Below are 27,069 nucleotides of genomic sequence, written 5' to 3' on the forward strand. Positions count from 1 at the left end.
ATGCATTGAACATTCTGTCGTTTTAATATGAGAAATAAATGGTGCTTCATTCAGAGCTGCTTCTTGTGTGTTTGCCTGCTGTATGTTCTAGCCGTCACTAGAAATCAGACCTTCCTTTTTGTTGTGTTGGCGCTGGTGCATCGGAACTTCGTGTGCTGTCACTGATTTAAATTTGGACCCAGCACAGGGTAATGTGCTTTATCAGCTTATTAATATTCAGCGAAATTCAAATTTCTGCAGTTTCTTCTCATCCTTTTGCTGTACTAATTGAAAAACAACTTGAAGAGATTCCACGTAGCTGCGGTGCTAAAAATTGTATGGGGGTCTTGCATAATTCATTCTTCACTTTAGGCAGCCTTGTTCCCCAGCCATGTGCGGGCCTGCCTCCCTCACTCAGCTGTGTGCTTAACCGTCACAAGTGTGCACGGACCGGCTGAAATTGTTACCTATGCGTCCCTTATGTAATGAGAAATGTCTGTTCCTCTCTGATTGAGGCACGTGAAACACCTGGGGATTTTGATTGCTCGACCTTTGTGCATATATTATCTTTGTGTGAAGCAAGGTTGTCATCGGATGTGGTGACCAAGGCTACACTGAAGGCTGTAATTTTGCCATATGTATGCAATGGTAGCTTGTCTTGAAACGAAACCTCTGAGATAAAATGTGCTATCATCCTCTACATACTTTTTCTTCTGTACACGTCTCCCGTTATCTTTGGAAGATGTATGTTGTTTTGCAGCAAAATTGAAAGCATGTTAAAATGATATTACCAAGGTTACAGATTCTGATGGGATTTTTGAATATCCAGTTGCCTTTGATTAATATAGAAGATTGATAAAGAAGTGCAGAGCATAACTATATGATGTGCAATCCCTTAGTGTTTCTTCCCTGGCCATTTCTTTCTTTTTAAATTAGGCTGCTCATGCTCACACCAGAGCTCAATATGGACCTGACCTGATGTAAAACAAGCGTTAGCAAACTCATAACGGCTAAGAAAATAGCTAAATATGTGCAGCATCTTCAAAGTGTGTACTAGGCTTTAGAATTACCAAACTGGTGTGTAGGCTGTGGTTCTTGACCTACCTTGACATAACTCAGCTCATTCTAGCACAGGCAGCACGGGGATCTCAGACTCAGTTCCTACAGGGCGAATGTATATTCTGGTTTTTTATTCAGCTGAGTAATTGATTTGGTTTGAAATTTTATGATAAATGATACATTACACCTAAAGATAGCATATGTCCTTTATTCAGAGTGTAATTGGAAAATTTATGAATATAAATGTATGCAGCTGATTCACCAGTTTGTCCGCTTCAGGAAGGTGGTTAGACAAAACCAACAGATGCACAGGCTCTCCTTGAATTGAATTCCTGCTCTAACATGATCAGCTTCCAAGATGGCTGCCACAGGACTCTTAGGACTGCTACAATAACAGAAAACTGCCTATATCTTTAGACCTCTTAAAGCTAGAGCGCTGCTTTAAAACATTGGCTTCTCTGAGTTTTATCTTGTAACATTTCCAAACCAAAATTGTAATAACGTCATGTTTCTAGCAAGAACAGACAAGATGGTGACAGTCAGATTAGTTACGGATGCTTCAAAATTATTGACACTAACACGGGTAAAATAAGGCTTTGATGATCTGTTGAATTTTAAGCATTCCAGATCCTTATTTAGCAGCAAAATGGAGCATGCAGGCATGCTTGTTCTGACCCATATAGGAGTGTTAAGGCTGTTACATGCCATGTTGCTCTTTCTGTGTGTGTGTCTTGATGTGTCAAGTTGCCAGGTGGATAACCGTCAGTCAAGGAATTCAAAGAAAGACAGTATTGTATTATGTTCTTCTCTCAGTATATAAAAAAACAGACATCTCTTCAGGGTTGAAGAGCTGTGTGAGCATCTTGAGGTACTGAACATCTAGGGAGTTTGCAGTACAGAAGGTCGCCCTGTCAGTAATGTGTCAGTAAAGTCAGACAATGTCTTTCTGATGTGCGTGATTTGAAAACACTGTGTACGTCTGTGAAATGAATTTGAGTCGTGGCCACACAGGTGACCGCTGTCCCATGCAGCGTCTGAGTCCCTGCTGGCTGCAGAAATCCGGACGGTCTCAAACGCACCATCGGAGACTTGTGCACGACTTGCACGCACAGCGCCTTTAATTAGTGATAAGTGTAGAGGGCTTTGGTGAGAGGTCTCCGGTGTGGCTGGAAAACATGCGCTTACATATTGTAAAACATGCATCGTCTTGTTGTGACAGAGCGGAAAAAAGTCCCTGAAAGGCTCCCGAGACAGAGTCACGGTGCCTGCTGAATGTTATGCAACACCCTACAATGCACAGGTCTTTAAAGAACCTGCCCTGTTGTTCGAGCTTCTGTGCCCTGAACGCCCCATGTCGAAACTGCAGCGTGTTTCACCGTTGCGCAAATGCTAGGCGCATAAAGTACCAGTTAAAACACACCCGAGCTCTGCTTTCGGCAGCCCGGCTGAACGGAATTAATTGTGATGCTATCCGCATTTCGGCAGAGTGAACTTTGCTCAAACTCGCACAAACCCACGTCTGCTTTGCGCCAGAGGACAAATCAATATATCTGACATGCCCACGCACCTCCAACTAACACCCACAAGGTCAATATCAATGAGGAATAATTCCAGATTCGTGGTACCAGCGCCGCGCTCCCTCCCTGTGTGTAGTCGTGTGCGGCTGTACCACGACACGCCGTGCCACCGGCATCCAGGCTGCGTGAGGTAAGACCCTGCCCGCTACCCCTCCCCATCTGCGGTAGCCGGCCGTCCTCAGGAGCCATGTTCACACACAACGCGTGTCTGTACCCTCCTTCAAATCCAATGAAATGCAGTGGGTGTCTGAAGGATTTGCATTGTCAGACCTGTTTAGACCTCCTTTTTCCCAGCTGTGCGAGATTTCTCCAGGTCTCTTTGATATTAAATTATCCACGTCCCAGGGATTCTTGCATTTTTTCACGAGGCCCTGCTTACGAGCTTACAAATTAGACCTGTCTGCAGAGTGATTTGCGAGATTCTTTGATCACCTGAAAGAGGCTAATGGATTTGGTAATTCATAAGCAGTCGCTACCTGCGCTTTGGAGTTGGGGATGACCGCCCTTTTTAAAAGAAGCTAACGGTATGAACGTTGGAAGTGTTAATGATGGCTATTGAAGTGCCTTTCAGTTCCCTCTGCAGTTCCCATAGCTGAGCTGAAACCTTTGATTAACGAATCGTATCTATAGTGGCACATTGGTAAGAAATTTCTTCATCCCTCCTGAAAGCTTAAAGTAAACAGTTCAAATTTTAAAGGAGAGTGGCAGGATCTATGGCAGTCATTTTTTTTTCCCCATGACCTTTATTTAATGACTTCAACATAGCACCATTTTGAAGTTGTCAGATATCTGAAGAGTGGATCCTCATGCTCTATGCCTCTCTTGAACGCCCCTGAGTTCAAGGTGGTTTTGATAGTGTGGACTACAGCTTTTTATTGATGTGCGTCCATCAGTCCATCCACAGGAGTGCTCCTCACGGGTCTGCTTTCCTTGGTTCCTTGGCTTGCTGGTAAAGCACAGGTTTTATGCTAGTTGGATGTCAGTTATTAGACACGGCATGTCTGTTTGTCACACTGTACGTCAAACCTGTGTGCTCACCGCGTTAACTTCCCAGACTGGTCACCCTGATGCCTCCTTTCAGTCTGCCTGCGGTGTGCTCTGTCCTTACTGTAAATATTTGTGACAGTTTTAAGCTAGTGCTCCATCTTTCAGTGTCTTTGCCACATTTTTTCAATACCAGTCATCGTCAATCTAATAATGTGCAAGAAGCAAGAAAAGTAACACAGTGTTAAATTCAGTGGAGTTGGGTAAATTGCTTCGCCTTTAGAATGAATACAGACAAACATTTTGAGAAATACTGCAGTTTTGCTGAATTGAAAAATGTTCTGTTTCAGAAGCATTAATGAAATGGATTTCTTCTTTGTTTTTTCTGAGAAATGGCTGTTTACCCATAGTATGAACCTTTCTCTCACACAATAAAAAAGTTACTTGTGTATCTTTCTGGAAACGATATATGATATAATGATATATTATTGTTTTCTTTGGCTTAAATCAGTGCCTTTGGGAGGAAGCCAAGAAAGCATAAATAAGCGGCGATTGAACAATGGATAGAATGCTTTGTGAATGTGCTGAATGCGGCGGGATCATAACACACAGGGGGTTAAAGGAAGTACCCTCAAACAACAAACTTCCACTTCCTCCTCCCAGCGGATCCCTCATCTCCCGGCGACAAGGCTGCGGAAGCGCCGCCAGCGATCCGGTTCTGGTGGAGTCCGTTTGCCTCCCTCATACTGTATGGAATTTATATTCACCCCTGTGTCCGCTGTCCTGCAAGGGGCGGGGGTGGGGGTCAGTCACGTGCCAAAACTCTGACCGTGATAGACTGTGACGGACCATGACATCCCACCACCAGAGGAACTCCCTTGTCTCTCTCCTCCTGTGAAACTGGAGGAGTATTGAAATCCAGTATGGAAACAGAGAGTGTTTCATCTGTGCCTTAATGTTGGTTTTACCTCCTTGCCTTATTGCGTCTGATAGTTACAAATGCGCGATGGTCTCTTTCACATATTAGCCAAGGCTATTTATTGCCCTTTCCGAAACTCCCAACAGCGATTCACAGTATGAGTGTAGTAGTAACTGCCATCCATTGAATAAGTGGAAGAGAAAACAGTCTCTCAGAGGATCCACAAGCACTGATGCAGCTCTGAAACCCTTGTGCGTACCATGATAGATCAACTGAGCCTTGCTTGCACGATGGTAATTACTCCTAATATCATCATGTGTCTGAGCCTGGCCTCCGCCGGGGCCCTGGCTCTCGTATCGGTGGGGGCGGAGCCTGCAGAGAAGCCCAGAAAGGCCGAAAGCCCACCGGCTTTCTGATCGCTGCCTCTTCTTTTATGACCTCATCTGCGACTCATCACCCCTCGCAGCAGCGGCCAGTCAGAGCAGGGCTCCTGCCGTTAAACATGGCCATTACGCCACATGTGCGTGCTCTCTCTCTCTCTCTCTCTCTCTCTCTCTCTCTCGCTCTCTCTCTCTCTCTTTCTCTCAGTTCAGTTCAATTTAAATCTGCTTTACTGGCATTTAAAACATTGTGTAAATATTTCCAAAGCATATAATATGGATATATATGTAAGTACATACACGCATATACACACCAACATAAAAATATGCAAATAAATAATGGCTACAAATTTGAACCAGTGAACATGTAATGATTAAATTGGGGATAACTGAATTAATTATGATTAGTGGGTAATCACTGCGGCAGGCTGAAATGAGCTGTGCCGCTAGTGGGGCTGTGGGTTCTTCCCCAAGCAGAGCTCACAGTTTTTCATTATTTGACATCCAGTTTAAATTATTGATAATTTAGGATAATTTTTCTGAATAAAAAATTATTTTTAATTTAAATGTATTTTTTTCACAGTGTAGTAGGAAGTGCATTTCTGTTTCTACGTCTCTTGTCTTACAATGACCACATATTTGCTCACCTTTCGGTAACCGTGACTTTTTGTGTCAACTTTTTTCAGTTGTTAGGGCGTGGTCACTGAACTTGTACTTGGTCACGATCTGTCTCTGGTTTGTTATCTCTGAAAGTGAAGAGATGTTCTGCTTGTGTATAATCCTTGTTTAAGGCCTGAGTATCCCAGTGTTCTAGATATGATGTTTTTGTTCGTTGTATAATTTGGGTTACAGTACTTTCTTACTGCTTAGCAGTGCTGATCTGAAACTTGTATGTGTTAGCTGTTACTAGGTCAGTTACTTTCAGAGCCAGCTGACTGAGAGGGCTCTTTTTTGGGCACAGCTCCTGGATTCAGTATGCCTTAAATTGCAGTGAGTTATGGGGGCTTGATTTTAGATGCATCCAAAAAATTTAGCTGTCTTGTTTTGATATTTATTATCAATGGAAACCAGCCAATCCTGCCCTGCATACATTGGTTGGTCTCTCTCATCCTCTCTCTCCCCTAGTGTCCCTCCTGCTCTGTCTCTTTCTTTTTCCTCTCTCTCTCTCTCTCTCTCTCTCTCTCTGCTCCGAGGCCCCCACTGTCAGTATCTGCAGGGCTCTCCCCCCTGCTTGACCCCTGACCTCCTGGAATGCGGTCCGCACAGTACGGGGCAGGAACCCGCCGCGGTACTGTACGTGAGCTTCCTGGTCAGATCCCCACACGTCCCGACTGTCACGTCCACAGGCGGCTCAAGCCGCCGTCCACCTCCAGGTGAAAGGGCACTCCGGCCGGGGGGACGTGCGGCGGTCTTGGCTCCATCATCAGTAGGCTCCTGTCAGAGGCCTGCTTTTCCTGGTGTTCTTTTATATGCAGCACAATAACGGACAGGGGTTTAGGATAGACCAAACTGCAGTTCTATTGCAGGAATACTTTTTTGGGGGGAGGCGGATGCGGAGGTGGGGGTTTGGGGGGGGGGGGGGGGGGGATTTGAATTCAGTGTTATGGAGGCATAGCTAAAAGTGCACGTAGGCCGGCTCCCACATTGTAAGACAATACACAATATGAAGGTGATTATGTATTTTTTGCCTTCTGATAAATGACCTCTGTATAAGGGGGGAAACACTTGATTGTACTTCCTGATATATAGAGTTTGGTATGTCTCCTTTTAATAACCGTCATCTAGTTCCATTGTGGGCTGCAAGGCTGAGGAGTGTCCCCTGCCATCTGTCTCCTACACTAAAGTCTGTAATACTGTAAAATAGAAGAAAATCAATCTAGTCAATTCTATATCAGGATGATTTTTAAAGGGGGTGCAGATAATAGATCTTTATATTCCTGTGTGGTCTCTTGAATATGCTAGAGAAAAGCCAAATACAAGACTAAAATATACTATGTAATAATAATAATGTATTTTCTTAAGGGCTTTTTTCCTAACCTCAAGACTTATGTTGTTACAAAGATAATATTTTGCAATAACAATAAAAAACGTATTGTGCTGGACAGGTTGGGGTTTTGTTAGGCACATGAAATGAATTTTTATTTGTCCGTAATTAATATTTGTTGGAGACCTTAGAGAGTTTGTATTTCGGTATCATGTTACTGATAACAGTGGTGGTATAGAGTTGTAAGTACCTGAGATAGAATTTTGCTTGTAATTTCCAAATATAACTTCACAGGAAGGCATGATAGTGCAACTGTGGCATTTGGAAACACAGTTTCCAATGCTTTTACTTTATTGTCCTTTTCTAAATTGGAACAAGGTCCAAAATAAAAGGATCCATTCATTTAATCCAAATCACAGCTTTCATCCAAAGGCAGGATCGTCATCATAAGCACTTTCATTGAGACATTTCTAATAGATGTGCAGTAATCTTCACTAAATTTGACCTGCAAAAAACACAGATGCAACCTTATAGAAGCAACAGAGTACATCATGAAGTGTTTGGGTCTTGCTCCTGCAAAAGCCAGGTCTTGCCTCTTCCTTTTTTCCCTGAAGTAGGCAACATGTAAATATTTATGATTTTTCCAGCTTTGATGGCTAAATAATTAGAGTTAGAGTTTGGAGTTTTAGATTATCATCTGGTTACAATTATGCAGCAGAATTACAGCTAATGATATCCTTCAGGAAAACAACAGTAGCTAAACCAACAGTTTCTCTCTCTCTCTCTGCCTGTCTGTCTGTCTCTCTCTCTCTCTCGCTCTCGCTCTTTCTCAAAAACACACTCTTTCTCTCTCTCTGTATCTGTCTGTCAGTTGAAAGTGTTTACTTGATTGGGATTATCCAGACGGTAGTGTAGCGTCAATTACTCATAAACTGTTAGTCATACAAGAAATGGAAGCAGTTGTTATCTGTAAGTTTATTTTAACTCTCATTTATGAAGACAGACCTTATTCATTTTTTCACTGTGGGTGTACATTTCAGCAATATGTGTCCAATTTGGCTAGAGCTGGAACCGGGGCAGCAAATCATCGTAGCCCCTCCCTCTTTGCATACAACCAAACTTCGACCAAAAGAAGACACGTTACCGTAGCTCTCTCCGAACCGGAGCGAGACACGCGAAGGATATACAGCGTTTTTTACGCGGTGGGGGCACGGAATATGCGCGTTTTTCCGAGGCAGAATGTGCGGGACGCGCAGGCCCCTCTCGGCCTCGCTCGGCCTGCCCGCTGGGGTGGCGCCGCGTGTCAAAAGCGCTTATTAAGATGCCAGTGAGGGTACGGCGCTGCACTGCGCGGGTCCGCTCCCACATCTGTCTCCAATCTGCACTGGCCAATCAGAGGGGGCCCAGCGGCAGTTACCGGGTCCTCCAGGAAAAACTGAGTAAGACGGAGAGAGGGAGCCGGGGAAGGCGGGGGAAGGAGAGAGAGAGAGAGAGAGGAGAGCGAACGCTCGCAGCGCCAGAGGCTCTGAGGTTACGGGGCTCCGTTTGTTGGAGCTGGAGCCCTCCGAGCGAATTCCGCTGAAAAAGACCTTGATTGTTGGCGTTTTGCGGAGGGCAGGTGTGGTGTATGTACTCGGGGAATTTGGCCGTGATCTTTTGGTCACCCCAAGAATGAGTCTGTAATGTGTGCTGTGATAAATGTCAGCACAGCCGGGCCCCCTCTCGTGGTCAGTCCTCTGTTTCGGCTGAACGTGGGTAGCAAACAGGCCAGCGGCGCAGTGGTGGTGTTGTGGAGTTCTGTTTGGTTAAGGAGCGGCAAAGAGTTGACGGTAGGAAAAAGAGTTTGGACCAGCAGGAACACTCACGGACCCTTCTGTTTGAGATTGGGGGAAAAATAGCAAATATTTCTCAGGAGCCTGTTGACGGAGGTGTTAGAGAGGTGTTCTGTGCTCTGCTGCCAGCGCTTCATTTGAAATACACTACTTCACCCTGGCAATATTTACATCCTCAACACTACAAGTGTGTATGAAGTGGCTTGCAAATGGGTCAATCATACAGTGAGTCACCCTTTGACATAGAAGCCTTTATGTGCTAAAATATTTTTCTTAATGGTTCATCTCATAACCATAATGGCAAGGCATGTGGGTGACAGCATATGTAGAGTATGGGGGGGGTATATCTGAAGAGGTAGCCGCTTACCCAGCTCTGCTGTCATAGACCTTGCTCTCAGCTGAGAACTACTGTCTCATTGTGGAACTGTACACATCCTGTCCCCGTACTGTCGCTATACTTACTGTATGCACTTCTGTATGTCGCTTTGGATCAAAGCGTCTGCTAAATAAATAAATGTAAATGTAAATATCCGGCTTGCTTTAGCTTCACTTTAACAGCCTCTCTCCCTCTCTTTTCCCGTAAATAAGGCACTGAGACCACAGCGTATGTGACGCGCTCCCCGTACGCCTGTCTTCAGAAAGGGGTTAAGATTAGATAAGGTGCGCGGGAGCTGCGGTCCCAGCCTGCTGCACAGACTGCAGGCCGGGCAGAGCTCCAGGCGGGGGGTCAGGAGGGCATTTGGGCCTGGGCTCAACGGAGCAGATCTCTGCTGATTGAGAGGCGCAATCAAACGGGCGGGCGTCGGCCGGGGAGCGGAGCGGGGGCCCTCCGCCGCTTCCTGTGCAGACGCTGCCGATGTGGAGATAATGAAGGCTGGAAGTGTCGAAGCCCTGCAACGCTCCAGAGTTGTTTGAGAAAACAAGCCCTTTTGCCCTGCCTCTGCCTCCCCCTCCTCCACCCACCCATTCCCCTACTCCCTTCCCACACGCACCTCCTCCCTTCCACTGGTAGCAGGCCAACTGTGCATCTGTAACCAAGGCAACCGGAGCTCCAGCCAGACATCGAATTTGACTGTCACCTCTCAGATTGATTTAATGGAGGATGTAAGGGCTTGAGAGCACAGACCGCATTTTGAATTTTGAGTCTCATCTTGAACGCACTCACCTATATGAGTGCCCCACCCCCCCCCTCCAAAACCCCCAGGGTTTGTTTGACCATATCATCTGCTGTTTGGAGAAAGTATAGGCTGCCCACATGCTTCACAAAAGAGGCAGAGGAGGGGCCAGAGGACGTTGTATTTCTGCGCCTTTTCTGCAGATGAACAGCAGGCCCTGTAATTTTGTGGCTGCGCGTGTGCATCTCGCAGTGCCTTCCGTGCAGAACAGATTGTGTAGGAGCCGGCCGAAGAGGAGACGGAGTGAGGTGCAAGACTCCCCTCTGTCTGTGACATCGCTGCTATGACAGTGTTAGAGGGTCGAGTCATCGATTTACAGCGCGTGTTATTTCCCAGAAATTCTTTTTTGCCTGCGTCAGAATAACTGGGAGACAGGCGGACAGTCTCATGTGAACACACAAGCATCCCCATAACTCTGTGCTGACAGGGCATGCCAATGGCTACTGCGTTTGGATTATGTTGGGTATGACATACCGTCCATAAATATAATTATTTTAATATGTTGTTACTCCGCTCCAAAACTGGCGCTTGAATTTCAGTGGAGTATTGCGAGAATTGCACACATACTAAAATCATCTTTGCACAGTAGACCGTGGCTGGGCAAGAAAATGCATAAACGCTGCAGACTACATTTTTGTTCCGTCTTAATGGGCATTTAACACACTTCTAAACTAAACATCTCTGCAATCTCAAATCATATTAATTATAATTGGTCAAGCTATCAGAGTGCGTGCGTACAAGTCCTTTATGCAAAATGACCCGAGGACGTTTTTCTCCACGGCGATAAACGATTGCAGACCACCGACTTTGCACCATTAAGTCGAAAAGCCATGAGAGACCGATTGAAGAAAGAACCTGATTGCAATTAAACTCACACAGACCGAAGTACGTACAGGTATTTTCCCTTTCTGAGTAAAACTGAAATAAATGTGCCACTGGTTTAAAAGAAAAGAGACCCTTGTGGGGACAGAAACATCCGTAACAGCAAGGCCGTTCACGGATGCGAGCAGCGCTGCTGGCTAACCGAACACCACTGCAAAATATAAAGGTAAAAAAAAAAAAGGTTCCAGTCAAAAATACCTAAAGCTATGTCTATGACCAGAATGTGGTAAGAGTACAATGAATTTTAGAGCCAGTACACATAGTACCATTCCTGGAAATCGGTAGCGGGTGAGCTGCAAGTCAACATGACGCACATTACGGCTGGCACATTACGGCACGGTATTCGGTCCCCTGCTAAATTGTGAGGCGAGGTAACAGCTCGACGCCCCCTCCATTACACTGTATCTTTCACATTCCACCGCTCTCGCTCCGCTCAGCTTTTAACTCGTAGCTATTATTGAAAGCTTGTCGTAAAACATGTTTATCAAAGGGAGTCAACAAAAGTATCCCAACCGCTTGATATCCACTAGCACCTTGTAAGATGCTAGTGAGTGCAATTAAAGTGAGTCTTAGGACCTGGCGGGCTGCACATTCTCTGATCAACTCTGATTTTGTCAGGGTGGCTGCAATGCAGACGAGTGAAACGGAGGGAAAATAATGAGATAAATAAAGAGGAGAGTGTGAAGGTAAATATTTACAATGTGTTTGAGACAGTTACAGGTTATGAGAGCGTAAATGTTGAATTGTGAAAGTGGGTTCTTATACATTTACTTTTACATTCATTAATTTGGCCAGTGCTCTTATCCATAGTGATCATTCATAGTATCCATAGAGAGGCTTGTTTTCTGTTTAGCAACTTTTATTTATCACAACTTATGGTTGGAAGGTGATCAGGTGAAGGTGATTGTCTTTTTCATTTTAAAAAGGTTAATCAATGTTTATTAAATGTATTTTATCTGCTGTTTATTTTATTTAAGAACCTCTCACTCAAACACATTTTGATGTATAAGTATATGTATATGTATATTTTATTTTTATGATATTTTTATGACAGATCTTTACAAACCACTGGACTACCAACATGTGTGATTGTCGGCACACATGTACAGTCGGTGCTCGTTCTCCAACAAATTATCCATGTGCATGTTATCTTCAGCCTGTTAAAAAATATATTTGCAAAGGCAAAGCCTGGTGCACTATTTGTCAGTCATATTGGGTTTAATGATATTCAACATACCAGTGCTGGAGCTTCAGGATGTTTGTTGAATATCAGAATTTATGTATTCTGACAAAAAAAACCTACCCATGCAGAGCTTCAGGGGAGCTAAATTGGGAGTCATATCTCTCCCTTTGCGTTTTCCCTCAGAGCCGTGTCACTCCATGAATAATGGACTTCCAGCTTCCCCCGATCGTCTGCGTGTTTGGTTAACAGGTGGCAGTTTGATTGGCAGGCTCATCAGTGAACATGGCTGCTCATCTCCACGGCCATCAGGCCTCATAATTTCCTGCCATTTCACATGTCTGGTTACGAGCGCAGGCAGCCAGACCGATCTCTCCTCTCGCTCTGCCCTCGCAGGTCTTCCCGCCCCTGTCGAACGAAGCCGAGATCGCACACACCAAAAAGCTCTTCCGCCGGAGGAGGAACGACCGCCGGTAAGTGAGCGCAGCTCTGCCATCGCCGAACGGAAGCCGAGAAGCAGAGCGGTGTCCGAGTGGGAGCAGAGCATGGTGTTCTCCCTCTCCATGATAGAGGAGCACCGACAAAGTGGTGTTCGGGTCCCAATGCCTCCCAGAATGACGAGGCTCTCTCATTCTTATCATTTGCCGAAAGAACATTAAAACCTGGAATGCTGGCTTCAGAGGTATAGAATGTTAAAAGGCAAAAAAGACACTTTCTTCAGAAGTATATATATCCCCTGAAGTCTTTTTACAGCTTGAATTGGTGGGCTCAAAAGACGGTCTACAATAACACGTGACTGCATACGCGGGTCTCTTTTAGGTAACTGTTCATGCATTTTAAAAATCTCATTAAATTACTTTTTTTTATTTGATTTTTCAAAATGTCTTTCCTGTATGACGTCGTTGGAAAATTCTCTGCAGTTGCTAAGTAACAACTTAAAAAAGAAAATATTTAGGGCTCAGTCAGTTAAATATGGAAACTTGAGCCAAAATGAAAGTAAACCTCTTTTTTTTTTTTTTTTAGAAAAGGCACAGCATAATTGATTTCCAGCCATTGTGTGCAATATTTAGCTAAATCAGAAATGTTGTTGGCTAACAAGGAAAAGATGGAAGTTATCACAGGTTTTGGTCTGGCATTAAAGCATTGTGTATTGTTCATGTTCTCCCTATGTCTGGAGTTCTTGTTGGGAAAATTGCTCTGGAGGGGTTTGTCAAATTACAGGTAGGTCATCTTTGGTTTATATCTCAGCAGGACATTTTTTGTACATTTCCTGTGCATTTTTAGATGCAGGCTCCTGCTGGCTCAACGGCTGGTGTCAGAGCACAGTTTCACAGCACCCAACAATTAAAACAGCAGCAACTCATGAAAATCTTGCACAGAAATCCCTTTCTCACCCTCTCTCCCTCTCCCATTTCGCTCTTTCTGCCCCTTCTTTCTCTCTTTCAGGCTCTCTCTCTCACCCTCTCTTCCCCCCACCCCTCTCGCCCAGAAGTGTTTTCCAAAAAATACTTTTAAAATGATAGCCTTTCCGGAGAAGAAAACCACCTCAGTGCAGTGAGGGCCCTGTGGGTGTGGTTAAGGCAGGCTCAGAGTGGGCCTCTCGAGTCGCGCTGTCTAATTACTTCAGCCACAGGCCCGGGAGTGACTTAAGGTTCAGCCAAGAGGTGGGTCCACAGAAACCAGGCCCATCATTACTCAGGCAGCCCCACAGTTCCCTTCCCAAACATTCGCACTTCAAACGTCCCGGGCCCCGTCCTTCGCCCCATTCCCAACACTGGGGAATTGATTTTCTTTTCCTTTTTAGAGTGGGGGTTGGGGAGAAGCATGGGGGCACAGCACAGGCCGAGCCCCAGAGAAGTCCCTCAGTTTTGCAGAGCCGAGAGGTGGTGCCTTCCCTGCGAGCGTCCCGCTGTTCCACGGCCACGTGCTTCGCCTGCCGGAGCTCAGGCTCTCGCACCGCGTGGCGCAAATGCGACACCGTGTTTGATGCAACCGCCCCGGAATAATGGAAAACATACACCAGCCATGGCCTCGCCGTTAAGCAGCCCGTTGGCATTCCATAAATTAAGACACAGCCAGGAGACGGCAATTAATTTTATTGCCTTTCACCCCCAGGGTGGGTAAAGGGAGCAGTACGTGCAGTAAAAAAACGAGAGAGAGAGAGAGGGCAATGGTGACAAACGCACATTAACTCTCTTCGGTGGGTGCGGGAGACCCCAGCGCTGCGTTCGGCAGCCCGTATGCCTGATGCGCCGTGTGGAGCCTGCGGGCGCACCTCTCTCTGCGTTCCTGATTTAATCATCCCGGTCCTTTTATGTCGTCCTCGCCACTGCGAGGTAGGCCTCCGCAGGAGGTTTGACCTTCTCCGGCGGAGACGGGGCGGAGGGAGAGAGCGAGAGAGAGCGCCCGCTACTTCATATTTCTCCTCCCCGGCCTCATTAGGCACCCTAATTCTGCAGAAGTGCGCACTGCACAGAATTTTTTTTTGGCTCAGGTCATCGTGGAGTTATTAGAAATAGGCTTCCTTATCTGCAGCTAATAAATAATGTAGAGGATTTTCCCCGGGGTGGCGCGCTGAATTTGACTGGATCGGCCGGTCGTACTGCGCCGGGTCTCCCCCCCCACTCCTGACGGCTAATAGATGTGTGCTCAGCATTTTAAAGATGCCCTGACAGAAGGTGCTCTTGCCGGATACTTAGGAGCGCTGGCTTGGCAAGCCGTGCCTGCCGCTGCTGCTGGCAATGAGGACACTGCAGTCTTGTTAGTCAGAGTCGCTGGCTGGGGGGAGAGCCGCCGTGACCTGGCAGGACACCTTGCTACAGAATCACGAGGCCATCCTTGATCCAGTCCCCTCAGTACACTGTGAAGGACTTTAGCAAATTCACAATACAGGATTTCCCCCCAATCCCCTCCACTGCCCACTCCTTAACTTCTATTTTTCAGCAGCCTCCCAGACTTCAGAATAAAAGCAGTACAAAATAGGCTGTGTGGTTAGCAGATGTCTTCATTAAGGGTGACCAGCACTGAATATAATTTTCAGTTACAGTGGGTAATTCAGGTAATTTGCTCAAGGATAACGTGGAAGAGACTGTCTGCCAGGAGAGGGTGATCTTGAAACAGGAGCCTCTCACTTTGGAGTTGAAACCATAACCACTAACCCCCTAACCCCCTAATCCTAACCCCATTGCCCTACAGTGCTGTCAAAATGCTGAGTATAGCATTTAAAATGTGTTGGTTCCTACTGCAACTTATGTGTCTTTGGATGTCTTTTGATTTCCTGTTGAGTGCATCCAGTATAAATAAGGAAATAAGGGGAAAGCCAATAACGGTTGGATGAATATTGACTATTCATTTGTAGGGTCAATTCTGCCAAGGGGAAAGCCAATAACAGTTTGATGACTATAGATGGCAATTGATTTTTATAGTGAATTCTGTATAGTCAATTCCACCAGAAAAAAATCATTATTGTGTTCCAGGGCTGCTTACAGTTTTGACGGTCAGAACTAGAAAGGTAAAGTGCTCTATGCTTTTGTCTGCATTAGCACTTTCAGAGACCACATAATTATTGTTAAAGTAAAACCGAATGTGTCCCTGAATTCCATACCTTTCCAAAGGAAATCAGTGTGTTAATATTTATGGTCGTGGCAGTCAGAGAGTAAGAGCAGGAAGCGACAGTAATCAGAAGGTCGGGTGCTAATCAGAGCAATTGCGTGTGGTGTTGGCATTCTCTGGGTTTGTCAGCAACGGGAAGTGTTGGGAGGAGCGCAGACTGAACTGGTGGATCAAGCTGGATTTACCTGTTTAGTACATACTTGGGACAACAGTATACCGACAACTGGGGGTTAATTATCTGTAAGAAATCCAAGGCACAGCGTTCAGTCAGATGTTGGATCTCTGGAGCTGCAGTTCCCAGTATTGTAACAGCTACAGTGCTGTACTAATTCTGACTGTTGTAATGCTTGGAGATGTTGGAGATTTGCAAGCAGAACTGAAAAATGAGTAACTAGCTCGCTGGCTTGATAAGTTGGACTGCAATGTTAGGTAGTGTTGGCTGTATAGTATAGTGTTGGCTGTCTTAATAGCTATAAACCAGAGATCTGTATATAAATCTGTCCAGTTTATATTTGTCATAAATGTAGCCCTAGCAGAGCAGAAATAGTGCACGTGAAAATAGTCAGGTTGTCAGTCCTTTTTATATATCTCTTTCAGTTAACTCAATTTTAAATGTATAGTATTGCTTTTTTAAAGCCAACCTACAATGCTCAGAATTAGATTACAGTCTGAAGTTTTTCATGCATGCACTGTGTGGACTAGCTATTGTTCAGTTTGTGTTGAAGACTGTACCAAACAAAAGTAGAAAGTACAAAATTAAAATTTAATTCAGAGAAATGTCTTGCTGCAGAATCATACATGCTATGGATAAAAACATGAATTATTAGAGGAAAAATCAATGGTGACAGGAAGATCCAGCAGTCAAGCATCAGAGGCTTAATAAGGCGTTAAAATGAGAAATGAGTGGTGTCTTTTAAAGCGGTCTATCTTTACAAGATGATAACAGGTATAAAAACATTGTTAGTGGGCATTTCATTCTGTTGCTGTATGCAAGAAAGGGGAGGATAGAGATTTACATCTCGAGGAGAAGGACGAGATTCAGGAGAACGTCTGCCAGTAGAGGATGATCTTGTGATGAGCAGGAGTATCAGAAGAGGTATCACAAAAACTATAGACTGTTTCACAGTAGTTGGTAAAGCATACCTCGGTCTTTGGGAAGAGCCTTCTGGTTCGAAAGCTGAGCATAGACCAGCCATCACATTTATTCAATAATACAGATTTACACAAGGTGATTTTCTGAAGTTTACAGTAACATCTTGCCGTAAAATCTGTTTGGTCAAAGCAGTTGACGTGTATTCCAGTAATTCATGTGTAAACATTTTCCGTGTCCTACTTAAGCATGGATTTATTCAACACAAGCAGTTAGTCTTTCCTTTCCTTTAGCTTTTCCTTTGCAGGTTGGTTACTGTTCAGATATCCTTTATGTCATATTGTGGTAACAGTGGATTTGCGTGCCGTGGTCTGATAAAGGTTATGAAGATTTGTTGTACGTTGAGAATGCTCTCATTTGGTGACTCTCATTATTTGGCTGGCTTAAAGTCCCCAGACCAGTGAGGGTTATTACTTAATAACTGCGGTCAGAACAGACTGGCGATGATCCCTATTACATTAGATTACATAATTTATTTGCTTAGCTGGGCGACTTACATTTCATCCATAAGTCATCCACTTACAGTTCATCCATTTATACAGCTGATTACTGAAGCAGGTCAGGCTAGGCAGCTGTATTTGTGGGAGTGTGGTCCACATGGGATTAAAACCTGAAACCTTATGGTTGCAGGAGGGTGCCCTGTTGGTCCTGCCATGTTCTTATGATTTTATGTGACCCCCTCCCCCGCATATATTCACACTATGCATGTGAAAGCATCCTGTGAACAGACAGCCATGGTGATTTCCCTCACTGCAGTCACCTCTGATAGTGAACTCCACATCCATGCAGCTTCCTAAAGTCAGGTTTTATCCAGAAGGGTCAGCAGCTGGCTACATGCCATCCTTTTTCTCCGTGGAATGCCAGTTCTCTTCATCACCCCCCTCCAGCCTTGTCCCCTTGCTTAAAAATATTATTATTCATTTATTTGATAGATGCCATTATCCAAGGTGACTTGCAGTGAAAATACAGCATAGAGCAGAAGTAATCATTAAGCAAAATAATGTGTAATGTGTAATGTGTAACCACTAGCATGGAATCACTCCAGAGGCTACTCAGAGGCATCTTATATAATTAAATCACACAGGACCAAATTTATAATAGCTCAGAATTGCTAGTTGTTGGTTATCTGAACTAATTCAAACTTAATTTTAAATTAAACTCAGCCAGGTGTCTCAGCTTTTCTCAAATTCATTCTCTGTAATGTAATTAAGTATATGAATCCTGAGTCTATTTTATTGTTCATAAATAATACTGTGTGCGAATGAGGAGCTCTTTTCTCCTTTCTCTGTTGGAGATGGACAAGGTTTCCTGGAGCGCATTCCCAGCGCAGTGACGGAGAATGGCAAATAAAGAGCCCACGACACAAGACCCCTAGACCCACAGATGTGTCGCGCTCGTCCTCTTTTTCGCCGGCGTAATCCGATCTGTCCTCCCCGCCGTCGGCAGCCGTCTGCATTGACAGTGGCCGCATTTCTGTGTTAATGTGGAAGCGGGCCGTTGGACACGGAGGAGCAAGGAGGAGGTGTCCACGCTGATCAATATGCACGCTCCGTGTCTTTTTATTAAAGCGCTTCTTTGCCCCATCCCACCCCCCCACCCCCCCCCCCCCCCCGAGCTGGCGTTAATCTCCTCGCCGGCTGTGAGGAGCAAGGTCTCTGAGCAGCGGCGCGCCATGACCATATGTTGCCCCCACGAATCGGGCAGGCTGAAATGGAAGTCCTTTGAAAGTTCAAAAAAAAAAAACCACCCGAGTGCATAAAATTGATGTAAAATTAAGTTAGCCTGTGAGTCAGACCAAATAGCGAGCAAATACGAATGGAGTAGATCACTGATGTTTTTTTTTTTTTTTTGGTGTGCAAGATGACAGGTGTCAGCAGATGGCGCGGCACCGTTTTGGTTATGATTAAAAGGGGGCGCACCGGTCTGAATCTATCGTTTTATATGCAATGTAATGCGCACGAAACATAACCTTGATGACTGAGAGCGATTAAAGCGCAGTCAGCCCAGAGCCACCCCCCCTTCTCAGTTACCAATGACATAACTGGAACTAAGGCAGCTCTGAACCATTCCTCCCATTGACTTACTACAGCCTCTTAGCTCCAGTCATATCATTAGCACACAGGAGGGGGACTCTGCTCTGTACCCGACTGCAGTTTGGAAACACTGCTCTCAAGCCTAAATGTCCGTGTTTCGTACACATCATACAGTATATCAAATAATAGAATGACACCAGTGCGCCCTTGTTAATTCAAATACAAACCCTTCAACTGGAATTGAATTTCTTTTCACAGTTAATTTGTTCCTATTGTCAAGCAATAATATTGCAGATACTTCTACGTAATTGTGCTTCCTAATTACCTCACAGGTGCTTCGGGATGGTTTGACCATTTTAGTGTTATTAATTCCCTACATTGGATAAGTGGAGTTTTTAAAAGGGTCATTGTTTTCCTTTGATCTGCTCTTTTTAATAGAACTGCGTTGCTAGGCTACTAATTGGGTGTTTTCTCCTCGCTAATATATTAGGTGAGTTCAGTCTCATCAGCTGATCTTCAGTATCTTTCATTTCAGCTTGCAGTGGTTTACATTCTGTTGTTGAAAACATGGATCTGGATGCTACTGTTGCTGTTTTTAGAGTATCTTGGGAGAAAAAGAACTGCCTGCAAGTGGTCACATGTTCATTGAAATAAAGCATGCACTGTAGGCTATAGTCAATTACATGCTGTCTACCTGACGTATGTCTACCTGAGATTGGATACAGGTAATAAAATGTATACCTGTGCCTCCCAACATCTGATGGTGTGCGTGTAGCATGTATGATGACTTGTGCTCAATGCAGTGTATGTGATATTATTTTCAAGGGATAACATACATTGTTGAAAACTGTTCTGTTCTACTCTGTAAGTATTAGCAGTGTGGCTTTATTGAATTGGGTGATAGACAGTGTTTGTACTACTCTGATCACTTCCCCTCCAGAAACAAGAACACACACAAATACACATTTACACACACACACACACACACACACACACACACACACACAAACACACACACACACACACACAAAAACACATTTACACATTTACACACACAAACACACACACACACACACACACACACACACAAATACACATTTACATTTACCTCACAAGGAGGCACACACTCATAGTGCACAAACACACAATCATGCAGAAACACAGAGGGGCTGGTAAACACACCCTGCACATAATGAGCACTCTGTGCTAAAGGGCTTTATTCGCTAGTTTGTTTCAAGCAGGATCTGCAATCGGGAGCCAGGAGAGGGAAGGCTGGTTTGCGAGGCACACATGTGTTTTGAATTTAGCCGACATGTCAACTGGCTTGAAATTAGGCTTGATTTACAGGAATGTGCTTCTTACTGCCTCTATTCAGGAAACATGTTTCTTTTGTCCCCTTTAACGTTTCAAAAATGATATTTTATATTCTTGGGGGCTTAATTCCTGCTTAACCTTTCTTTGACACGAGAGCTTTTCTGTTTTTTTTTTTTTTTTTTTTTCTCCCCCACAAACTCTTTACGATCAGCAAGTTATTTTTGAACTTATTTTGCCAGGCAACAAATGAATCACACAAAAAAATTAGCTTCTTATTGATCCAAATGAGACTGCAGTTTCATGTTGGTCAATAATGAGTGCAGGAATTATCCTTGTAGTCTCCTAAAAACCCTAAGGGCAAAGCACAGTCTTGACTCAGTGCCCGAAGCCACACCCAGCCCCGTCCCAACTCCAGTGACAAAACAGACTAAACAAGCTTCGTCTTCATCTCTGTACGACGGCACAGCCCCCAATGTTACTGAGAACGCCGACTCCTGTCCTTTAAAACACGGCTACAGCCACGAGCGATCTGACCCGACCACCTCCGCCGATCTGCTCCTGGTCACGTCTCTTCTACATTACTCCCCCCCCCCCCCCCCCCCCACGTTTCTCCCGCCCCAACGCGGCGTCTGGTGCGGTGGATAATCGGCGCAGTTCGCTCAGAAGCGCGCTACACGGGTAATCAAGCACAAATGGCGGCCGGGGCTTTATTTTGTTTGTTCTGTTTGTTTGTAATGTGCGGTAATTACAGCGCAGAGCACGCCACCCGGGCGTTAATCACTCTCAGGTTTGCTTACGTGTTGGGCATCCCTGAAGGGGGGGGAGGTAGCGGATACTGTTTCCGGGGAGGAAGTGGTCCGTTTGCTCCGAGTGATGGATGACAGTGCCGAGGGAGGGATCAGGAGCGTGTGAGTGTGCGAGTGCACCACTGTCACACGTGTACATAGCCTCATGGTCGCTAGTGCGACTGCTGGTCTCACAGTCGGGAAAGAAACAGCTAAGACCGGATACACACCTTGTATATGTTACGCAATTCTTCTGTTTTCTCAAGGGGGGGTGGGGGTTTGATGGTTGTGTAAATACCAGGCCATGATTTCATTTCATAACGCTGTTATTCTACAAAAAAGGCAAGATGGTATTATTAAGCAACATTTATTCGTCTCATCCTTTAGCGCAGGGAAAAGCTCTGGGAAGGCCCGCAGCTCCTTGCATGCTTTGTAATTAAGACGCACATATGGAATTCCTGCACATTTCACAGCAGTGGCTCAGGAGCCGCACTGGCTGTCGTCCTTAACGAAAATAGCCACGTAAGTGCGACCCAGCACCACTAACGAATGCACGCGCACACTCTCCCCTGCTCTCGCTCTCTGAGTCACTCACTCCTAATTAACAGCCTTTCTCAGATTAACCGGAGGCTGATTGAAGTATGGCGGTCAGTATGTTTAAGAGCCCGGTGTGTGCTCTGCTGAAGAGGGAGGGTCCTCTGGAGAGACAACGGAGGTGATTGGTGGAGAAGCAGTCGGGTGGGCAGGTAGAGGGTGGCTTATAAAGTTGAGCTCTGGGATACTCTGACGACTGCTCCAGTCTGGTCATTTGAGATGAGCCAGAGGGTTTTTGGGGATTGTGCACCAGTTTGAAATGGTCTGTGAGAGGTGGTGAAACATCTGGGTGTGTTTACTGTGACAGACATCTATATTGTGCATCACATCTGTCTTAGCTCACAGGTCAATGGATTGGGCTGCATGTGACAACAAATACCTAAACAGATACAGGTCAATGACTGATTGTGGATGCATGTATGTGTGAGTCAAGGTACGGATGAGTCAAAAACGATGTATGTGTGACTGGGTCTCGGACCACCTGTTTCGAATCTTCAATCTCCCCTTACAACTCCCGACCGTGGTAACCTCAAATGCTTCCTGCACAAATTGCATATCCCACCCATCGACAGATGTACGTGTATTTAAAACACAGCGGAGCAGGGCTGAAGGAAGACCTGCACCTGAAATTGATTTGGGCATTTAGTTCCGGTGTCCACCTTGAAATATGTACAGTGCCCCAAAAGCCAAACAAAGAATTTCTAACAGTAACAGAGAAAAAAGCAGCACTTAAATCATGTGCGTCGGTCTTTGGTTTGCACAGGTTAAGTTGCTGAGAGCGTAGCTAACTGAAGTTAACCAGTTGAAAACTGGCAAAAACAGAATGTTTTAAAAGACTAGAAATGAAAACCTGCACATTCAACCCAAGGAATTTGTTATTATTTTGAGAACGTTAGGCAGCCACCTTGTCTCTGTGGGTATTTTCGTTGGGAGGGCAATGGGATGTGCAACTTGACGCAGGAACCCTGACGCATAACCCCCCCAGTCCATCATCGCCACAGCAACATCCACGTCGCGTGTCATCTCTCCCCACTCTGAACCGCCATCGCATTCCAGTAGAGGCCTGTAGTTTGGCCCCGCCTGTAGGGCCGTTAGCTGTTTTTTGTTTGTTTTTCTGTTGTGTTGTCCAGCCCTCCTCCCCCCCCCCCCTCCCCCCCCCCACCTCTCTCGCCGGCTCCCCCAGCTGCCCACCCCATCCTCCGTCCCCTGTCCCCTGTGTCCTGTCCCCTGTCTCCTGTGTCCTGTCCCCTGTGTCCTGTGTCCGTCGCTGTCCCTGTCACCCCCCTCCTCATTCAGACCCTCACACTCTCATGCTTTTAGACACCCTCACCTCTCCCAGGACCAGCTAACCGTGATGCTGCCCGCCGGGGGGAAACGGCAAGTCACCAGGTCAGTCTCCAACCCAGCCTGGGGGTGGGGGGAGGGGGGTGTTCGGGGCGACTGGTGTGCCTTCACCTCTGTGGGTTTTTCAGCTTGTTTTCAGACCATACAGATGACGTCACAGAGACGCCATTTGATATGACGGATGAGGACCAACAAAACCCATTTACATAGCAACAAGAAACTTGTACCATTTCAAAAATAGGATTGTGAGCTTTGAAAACAACAGAAAAACCTATACTGGGATGGGGCACTCCGTGAACATGGTGTTGGTTTGGGGTTTCCATTTGGCGGTATGGTGTGCTTAGGGGGCCACTTTTAGTCCCTGCTCCCCGGTGTTGCTCAGAAGAACACAACCCTCGCAGCCTGAGTTTGAGCCCTGGGCCTGAAGTTGCAATTCAACGCTCCATTGGACGCGTGTGTACAGTAACCAAGCGACCGTGCAGTTTTGTCCAATGAAATGGATTTTGCAAAGCGATGCACATTTCTTTGAAAGGAAGGGAAAAAAATGGAGACCACACTCTGCCATGTTCTGTGTTCTGAACATGATCTGTTTCACATTGTGTTCATCTTGTGGGAAAAAAATGACATTTTCCTATCCTGAATCTCTAATCATCGCATATCTTTCTCGCTGGTTCGGGGCTAAGCCTTCAGCCGGGTTGGTGGGCGTGCTGTTAATTCATAGTAATGAGAATAAAACTGAGATAAAATTGAGATGACTACCGTACATGCTGCAGTTACACTGACAATGGGATTTAACATGGGGAAGAGGGAAGCTGTCCTGTGTAATTTATGTTGCCAACCATTCTGTTTTCCTCAGCCAATACACCGTATAACCAGATATGTTACACCTGGACTAACAAGAAGGTGTCAATTGTGACACCGAGCACAATGGAAGGTGAATGGTTGAGTGCAGTGTTGGGTCTTTTGTAATTGATTGTGAATTACATACGCTTGTTTGTGCTTATCGCATTCAGTTATCACAGCTTGAAAAAGGATCCCATTACTCTCTGTGTAATGGTTTGTCAAAATCTGACAACAGCAGTGCGACAATATTTACAGATATGTCATCTGTGGTTGCCACTGTCACACTGTGCAATTTTCTGCATATAATAAAATGGCAGTACACACTTTGTGTTTTCTGTTATGTAGAAGTAAAATTACACATACTGTGTACCCTTAGAAATTATTGACTCTTTAATATGCATTTTTGCTTATGAGGAATGTTATTTATACTGTACGCATCTTGGTATTTCATGTTTGAGCATGTATTAGCATATTTTAATTTTTCATTACTGAAGATATGGCTTAGGCATGTGGAGAAATAGGTTTTCCGTAATCTCTCACCGTGTCTTGTTTATTCGTGCTTAATGTGGTGTGTCACGGCAGTTCAGTTCTGATATTAAACCTGTGAGTGTAAATTAGCTGTAAGCGCAGGCAAGAGGCAGGTCTTTCCTCAGTCCCAGTCATCTGTCAGTGGTTGCCCTTAGTGGTGAGACTGGTGTTACTGGGGCACAGCACTGGTTTGGGGTCAGCCTTGAGGGTAGATTTGTAAAGAGAAGGAAACCAAGCTTACCAACCATCCTGACTGTTCTGCACTGATGTCAGATCAGTGGGTGCAGGTTATATGTGAAGGAAACTGCATGGCAGTCACATCCTGGTGTCTGGTTTCAGACACAACTATATTTAGGGGCATTTTACACAATGAAAGTTGGTTTTCGGGAACAGTGATCTGGTGGTGGAGTTTCTTGGGCAAAGCTTTGTTTCAGAGGGGAACTCTATGGGAAAAGCAGTATTATAACATTCCACAGCTTTAATAAAACAATTAACTTCTGACCTACAATCACACCCATGCAATTTCTCATATGAAATGTATTTGTTTTTGCTTTTTAAATGGGGACAGCAGAAAGCCTGTTGATTCATGAGTTCATGAGTAAAAATTGCTGCAATAGACAATATTCATATGCCAGCACAGACATGTCAAGTCATAATTTCCAAAGGTAAGTCCATCATAATGACTGTGTTAAATTGGCTGTTTTCGTTGCCGCAGATGAGATATTGAATTCTTCCCACTGACCTAGTGCAGTAGTGGCAGTTTAGAAATAGTCTGGTTAAAAGAAGGTCATGTTTCGGGGCTGTCATGTGGCTGGGCTCCAGATTGCTTGTCATTTAGGTCTGTTTACTTTGTAATGTTGCTTTGGGATGGATGTGCCCTGAAACCTCTATATTCATTTCCAATAGCTGAGTCTTTCTCAGCAAAGTGGAATGCAGTTGGACCTTCTGATAACCCAATCATTTCCTGCAAGGCACTCGGTGGTAGTTCATTCCTTGCAGTTCCAAATAAGCTTAAATTGATAGATTTCAGCCTTGACATTTTGCCTCATCGTAATGGAATTGTTCTTTATTAACTCTACTAAATTTCAGTTTTTGGAGCGACAGTCATCCTTGTGGGATCTAACCGATGCTTTGATTGCTGTTGTACATTATTTGGTGCAGATATAGTACTGAAAAATAAGAGTAATTCAGAAAGCCTCAAACTGAAAAGAGTCGCAGTTATGTTTCTCATAGATGAAAGTCTGTTGTTCTGTAATATATTTATTAGACCTCATAATTTCCCAACTTGTCTCACTTACAGTAAATTAACACTGCACAGCTGTGATTAATTAACTGGCCATAAAAGTTGCAGGTTAACGTTGACTGCATTTACTTGATGTAAGATCACAGTTTCTGCCACACAGATCTATGGTGGCCTTTCCTGCCAACCTGACCCACCGCTGCTTAGAGAGAGGTACTCAACAGAACAGAAAGAGAGGAACAAGAAAGACTGGAGTGTGTCTGGATGAGTGCAGGCAGAAGCAGAGGTTAATGCAGAGCTCTTTCCATTCCGGTTGTGTCTCGCCTCCGCCGGCTGGTCCTCGGTTTGACCCGCTGATGCCCGTGGGGTATCGCCGAACCTGTCTGCGACGGTCATGTCGAGGGCACCGCGGCGCCGCGTGGGAGGGGTCGGCAGGAGACGGGCTGCCGAACCGCCCGCCACCCTCCCAGAGAGAGAGAGGCAGCGAGGACAGGTCACTGCCACCGCTGTGACGCAGTGGAGCCAGCCGACAGCACTGAAATCCCATACCTGAGAAAGCCCTCCACCTAACTCCACTGACAGGGACAACATGTACAGTCATATTGGATACAGATATTATCTCCTCATGCGGAAATAGCTGCCTCACTCCTGTAGATCAGAGTCAGGAAAAGCAAAAACTGTCGCTTTGGATAAAAGTGTCTGCTAAATGAATAAATGTAAATGTAAAAACAAAGGAATTAATGTGATGTTCTTCCCCTACATACATTTTGTACTCGTACACAGAGGCTCAGGTATTTCACTCAGTCAAGGTCTCCCTAAGTTAATTTGTAGATATTTAAAATGGATATAAAATTATTGTTTGTTGGCTAGTGGCTCTTTTTTCTTTTCTTAGAGAGAAAAGTTAACAAATCACCTGTAGATAGGTTTTCAGATTGCCACCTCTCCTGGACATTAGTGTTCTCTTTCTTCTGGGGAAATTGTAGGTTATTAAACCCGACTAGAAAATCTGACAAGGCCATTCGTGAAAAGCCTTTTGTGGAAATAATATTGTGAGTACCTCAGCCAGGCTCCTTCCTTTTAATGCTCCACAGAGTTCAAGGGGCAGTACTCAGAGATATGTCTCAGCCCCCTCCAACTCACACGCGCGCACACACACACACACACACACACACACAGAGCGTGGTATTACCTCTCTCCAACCCTCAATACTCGACCCCTCTACACAGCCGTTTCAGTTAACCACATGGCTAGCACTCGCTCTACGCTTCTTGTTCTTTCATTGAGACCTTGCATTTCATCTGCTCAACCTGTAGCCTCCCCTTCTGTCGTTGGAGTACTTCAATATTAAAGGCCTCTCAGTAACATAAGTGGGACCTGCCAGTCAAGAGGCATGACACGAGCGGGAGAGCCCCGAGCGTGCTCCCCCTCCCTGGTAGCATCTGCCCGAAGATGGTCTCTGAGACAGATGGCCGGGGTTCACAGGGGTTAACACTCATGAAGCTGTTGAATGCTGTGGTCAGGCCTTTACTGGCCGGACGTCTTATTTTGAGCCTGTCAATCCGAGCCCTCGATTCGCCTCGCTGTGTATGCGTGCTCGCCCCAAGGGAGGCAGAAATTCCTTGGGAGCCTTTTTTTTATTAGTGTGCAGGGCTGCGTGTAGCCAGTAATGGACAGT

General features: G+C 45.2%; 1 protein-coding gene across 4 annotated transcripts in view; it reads left to right on the forward strand.

The window, feature by feature from the left end:
• ctif (CBP80/20-dependent translation initiation factor) overlaps positions 1–27,069 on the forward strand; it is a 104,045-nt gene that overhangs the window by 47,896 nt on the left and 29,080 nt on the right. For 2 of the 4 annotated variants that reach the window (XM_036529230.1, XM_036529229.1), the window contains exons 8-9: positions 12,348–12,424; positions 22,760–22,828. In XM_036529230.1, the coding sequence (XP_036385123.1) occupies positions 12,348–12,424; positions 22,760–22,828 (146 nt within the window). The remainder of the gene's footprint in view (positions 1–12,347; positions 12,425–22,759; positions 22,829–27,069) is intronic. The other 2 variants (XM_036529232.1, XM_036529231.1) reach the window with 1 other exon arrangement.

This window comes from Megalops cyprinoides, chromosome 5 (genome assembly GCF_013368585.1).
Source record: "Megalops cyprinoides isolate fMegCyp1 chromosome 5, fMegCyp1.pri, whole genome shotgun sequence".
NCBI classification, from domain to species: domain Eukaryota; kingdom Metazoa; phylum Chordata; class Actinopteri; order Elopiformes; family Megalopidae; genus Megalops; species Megalops cyprinoides.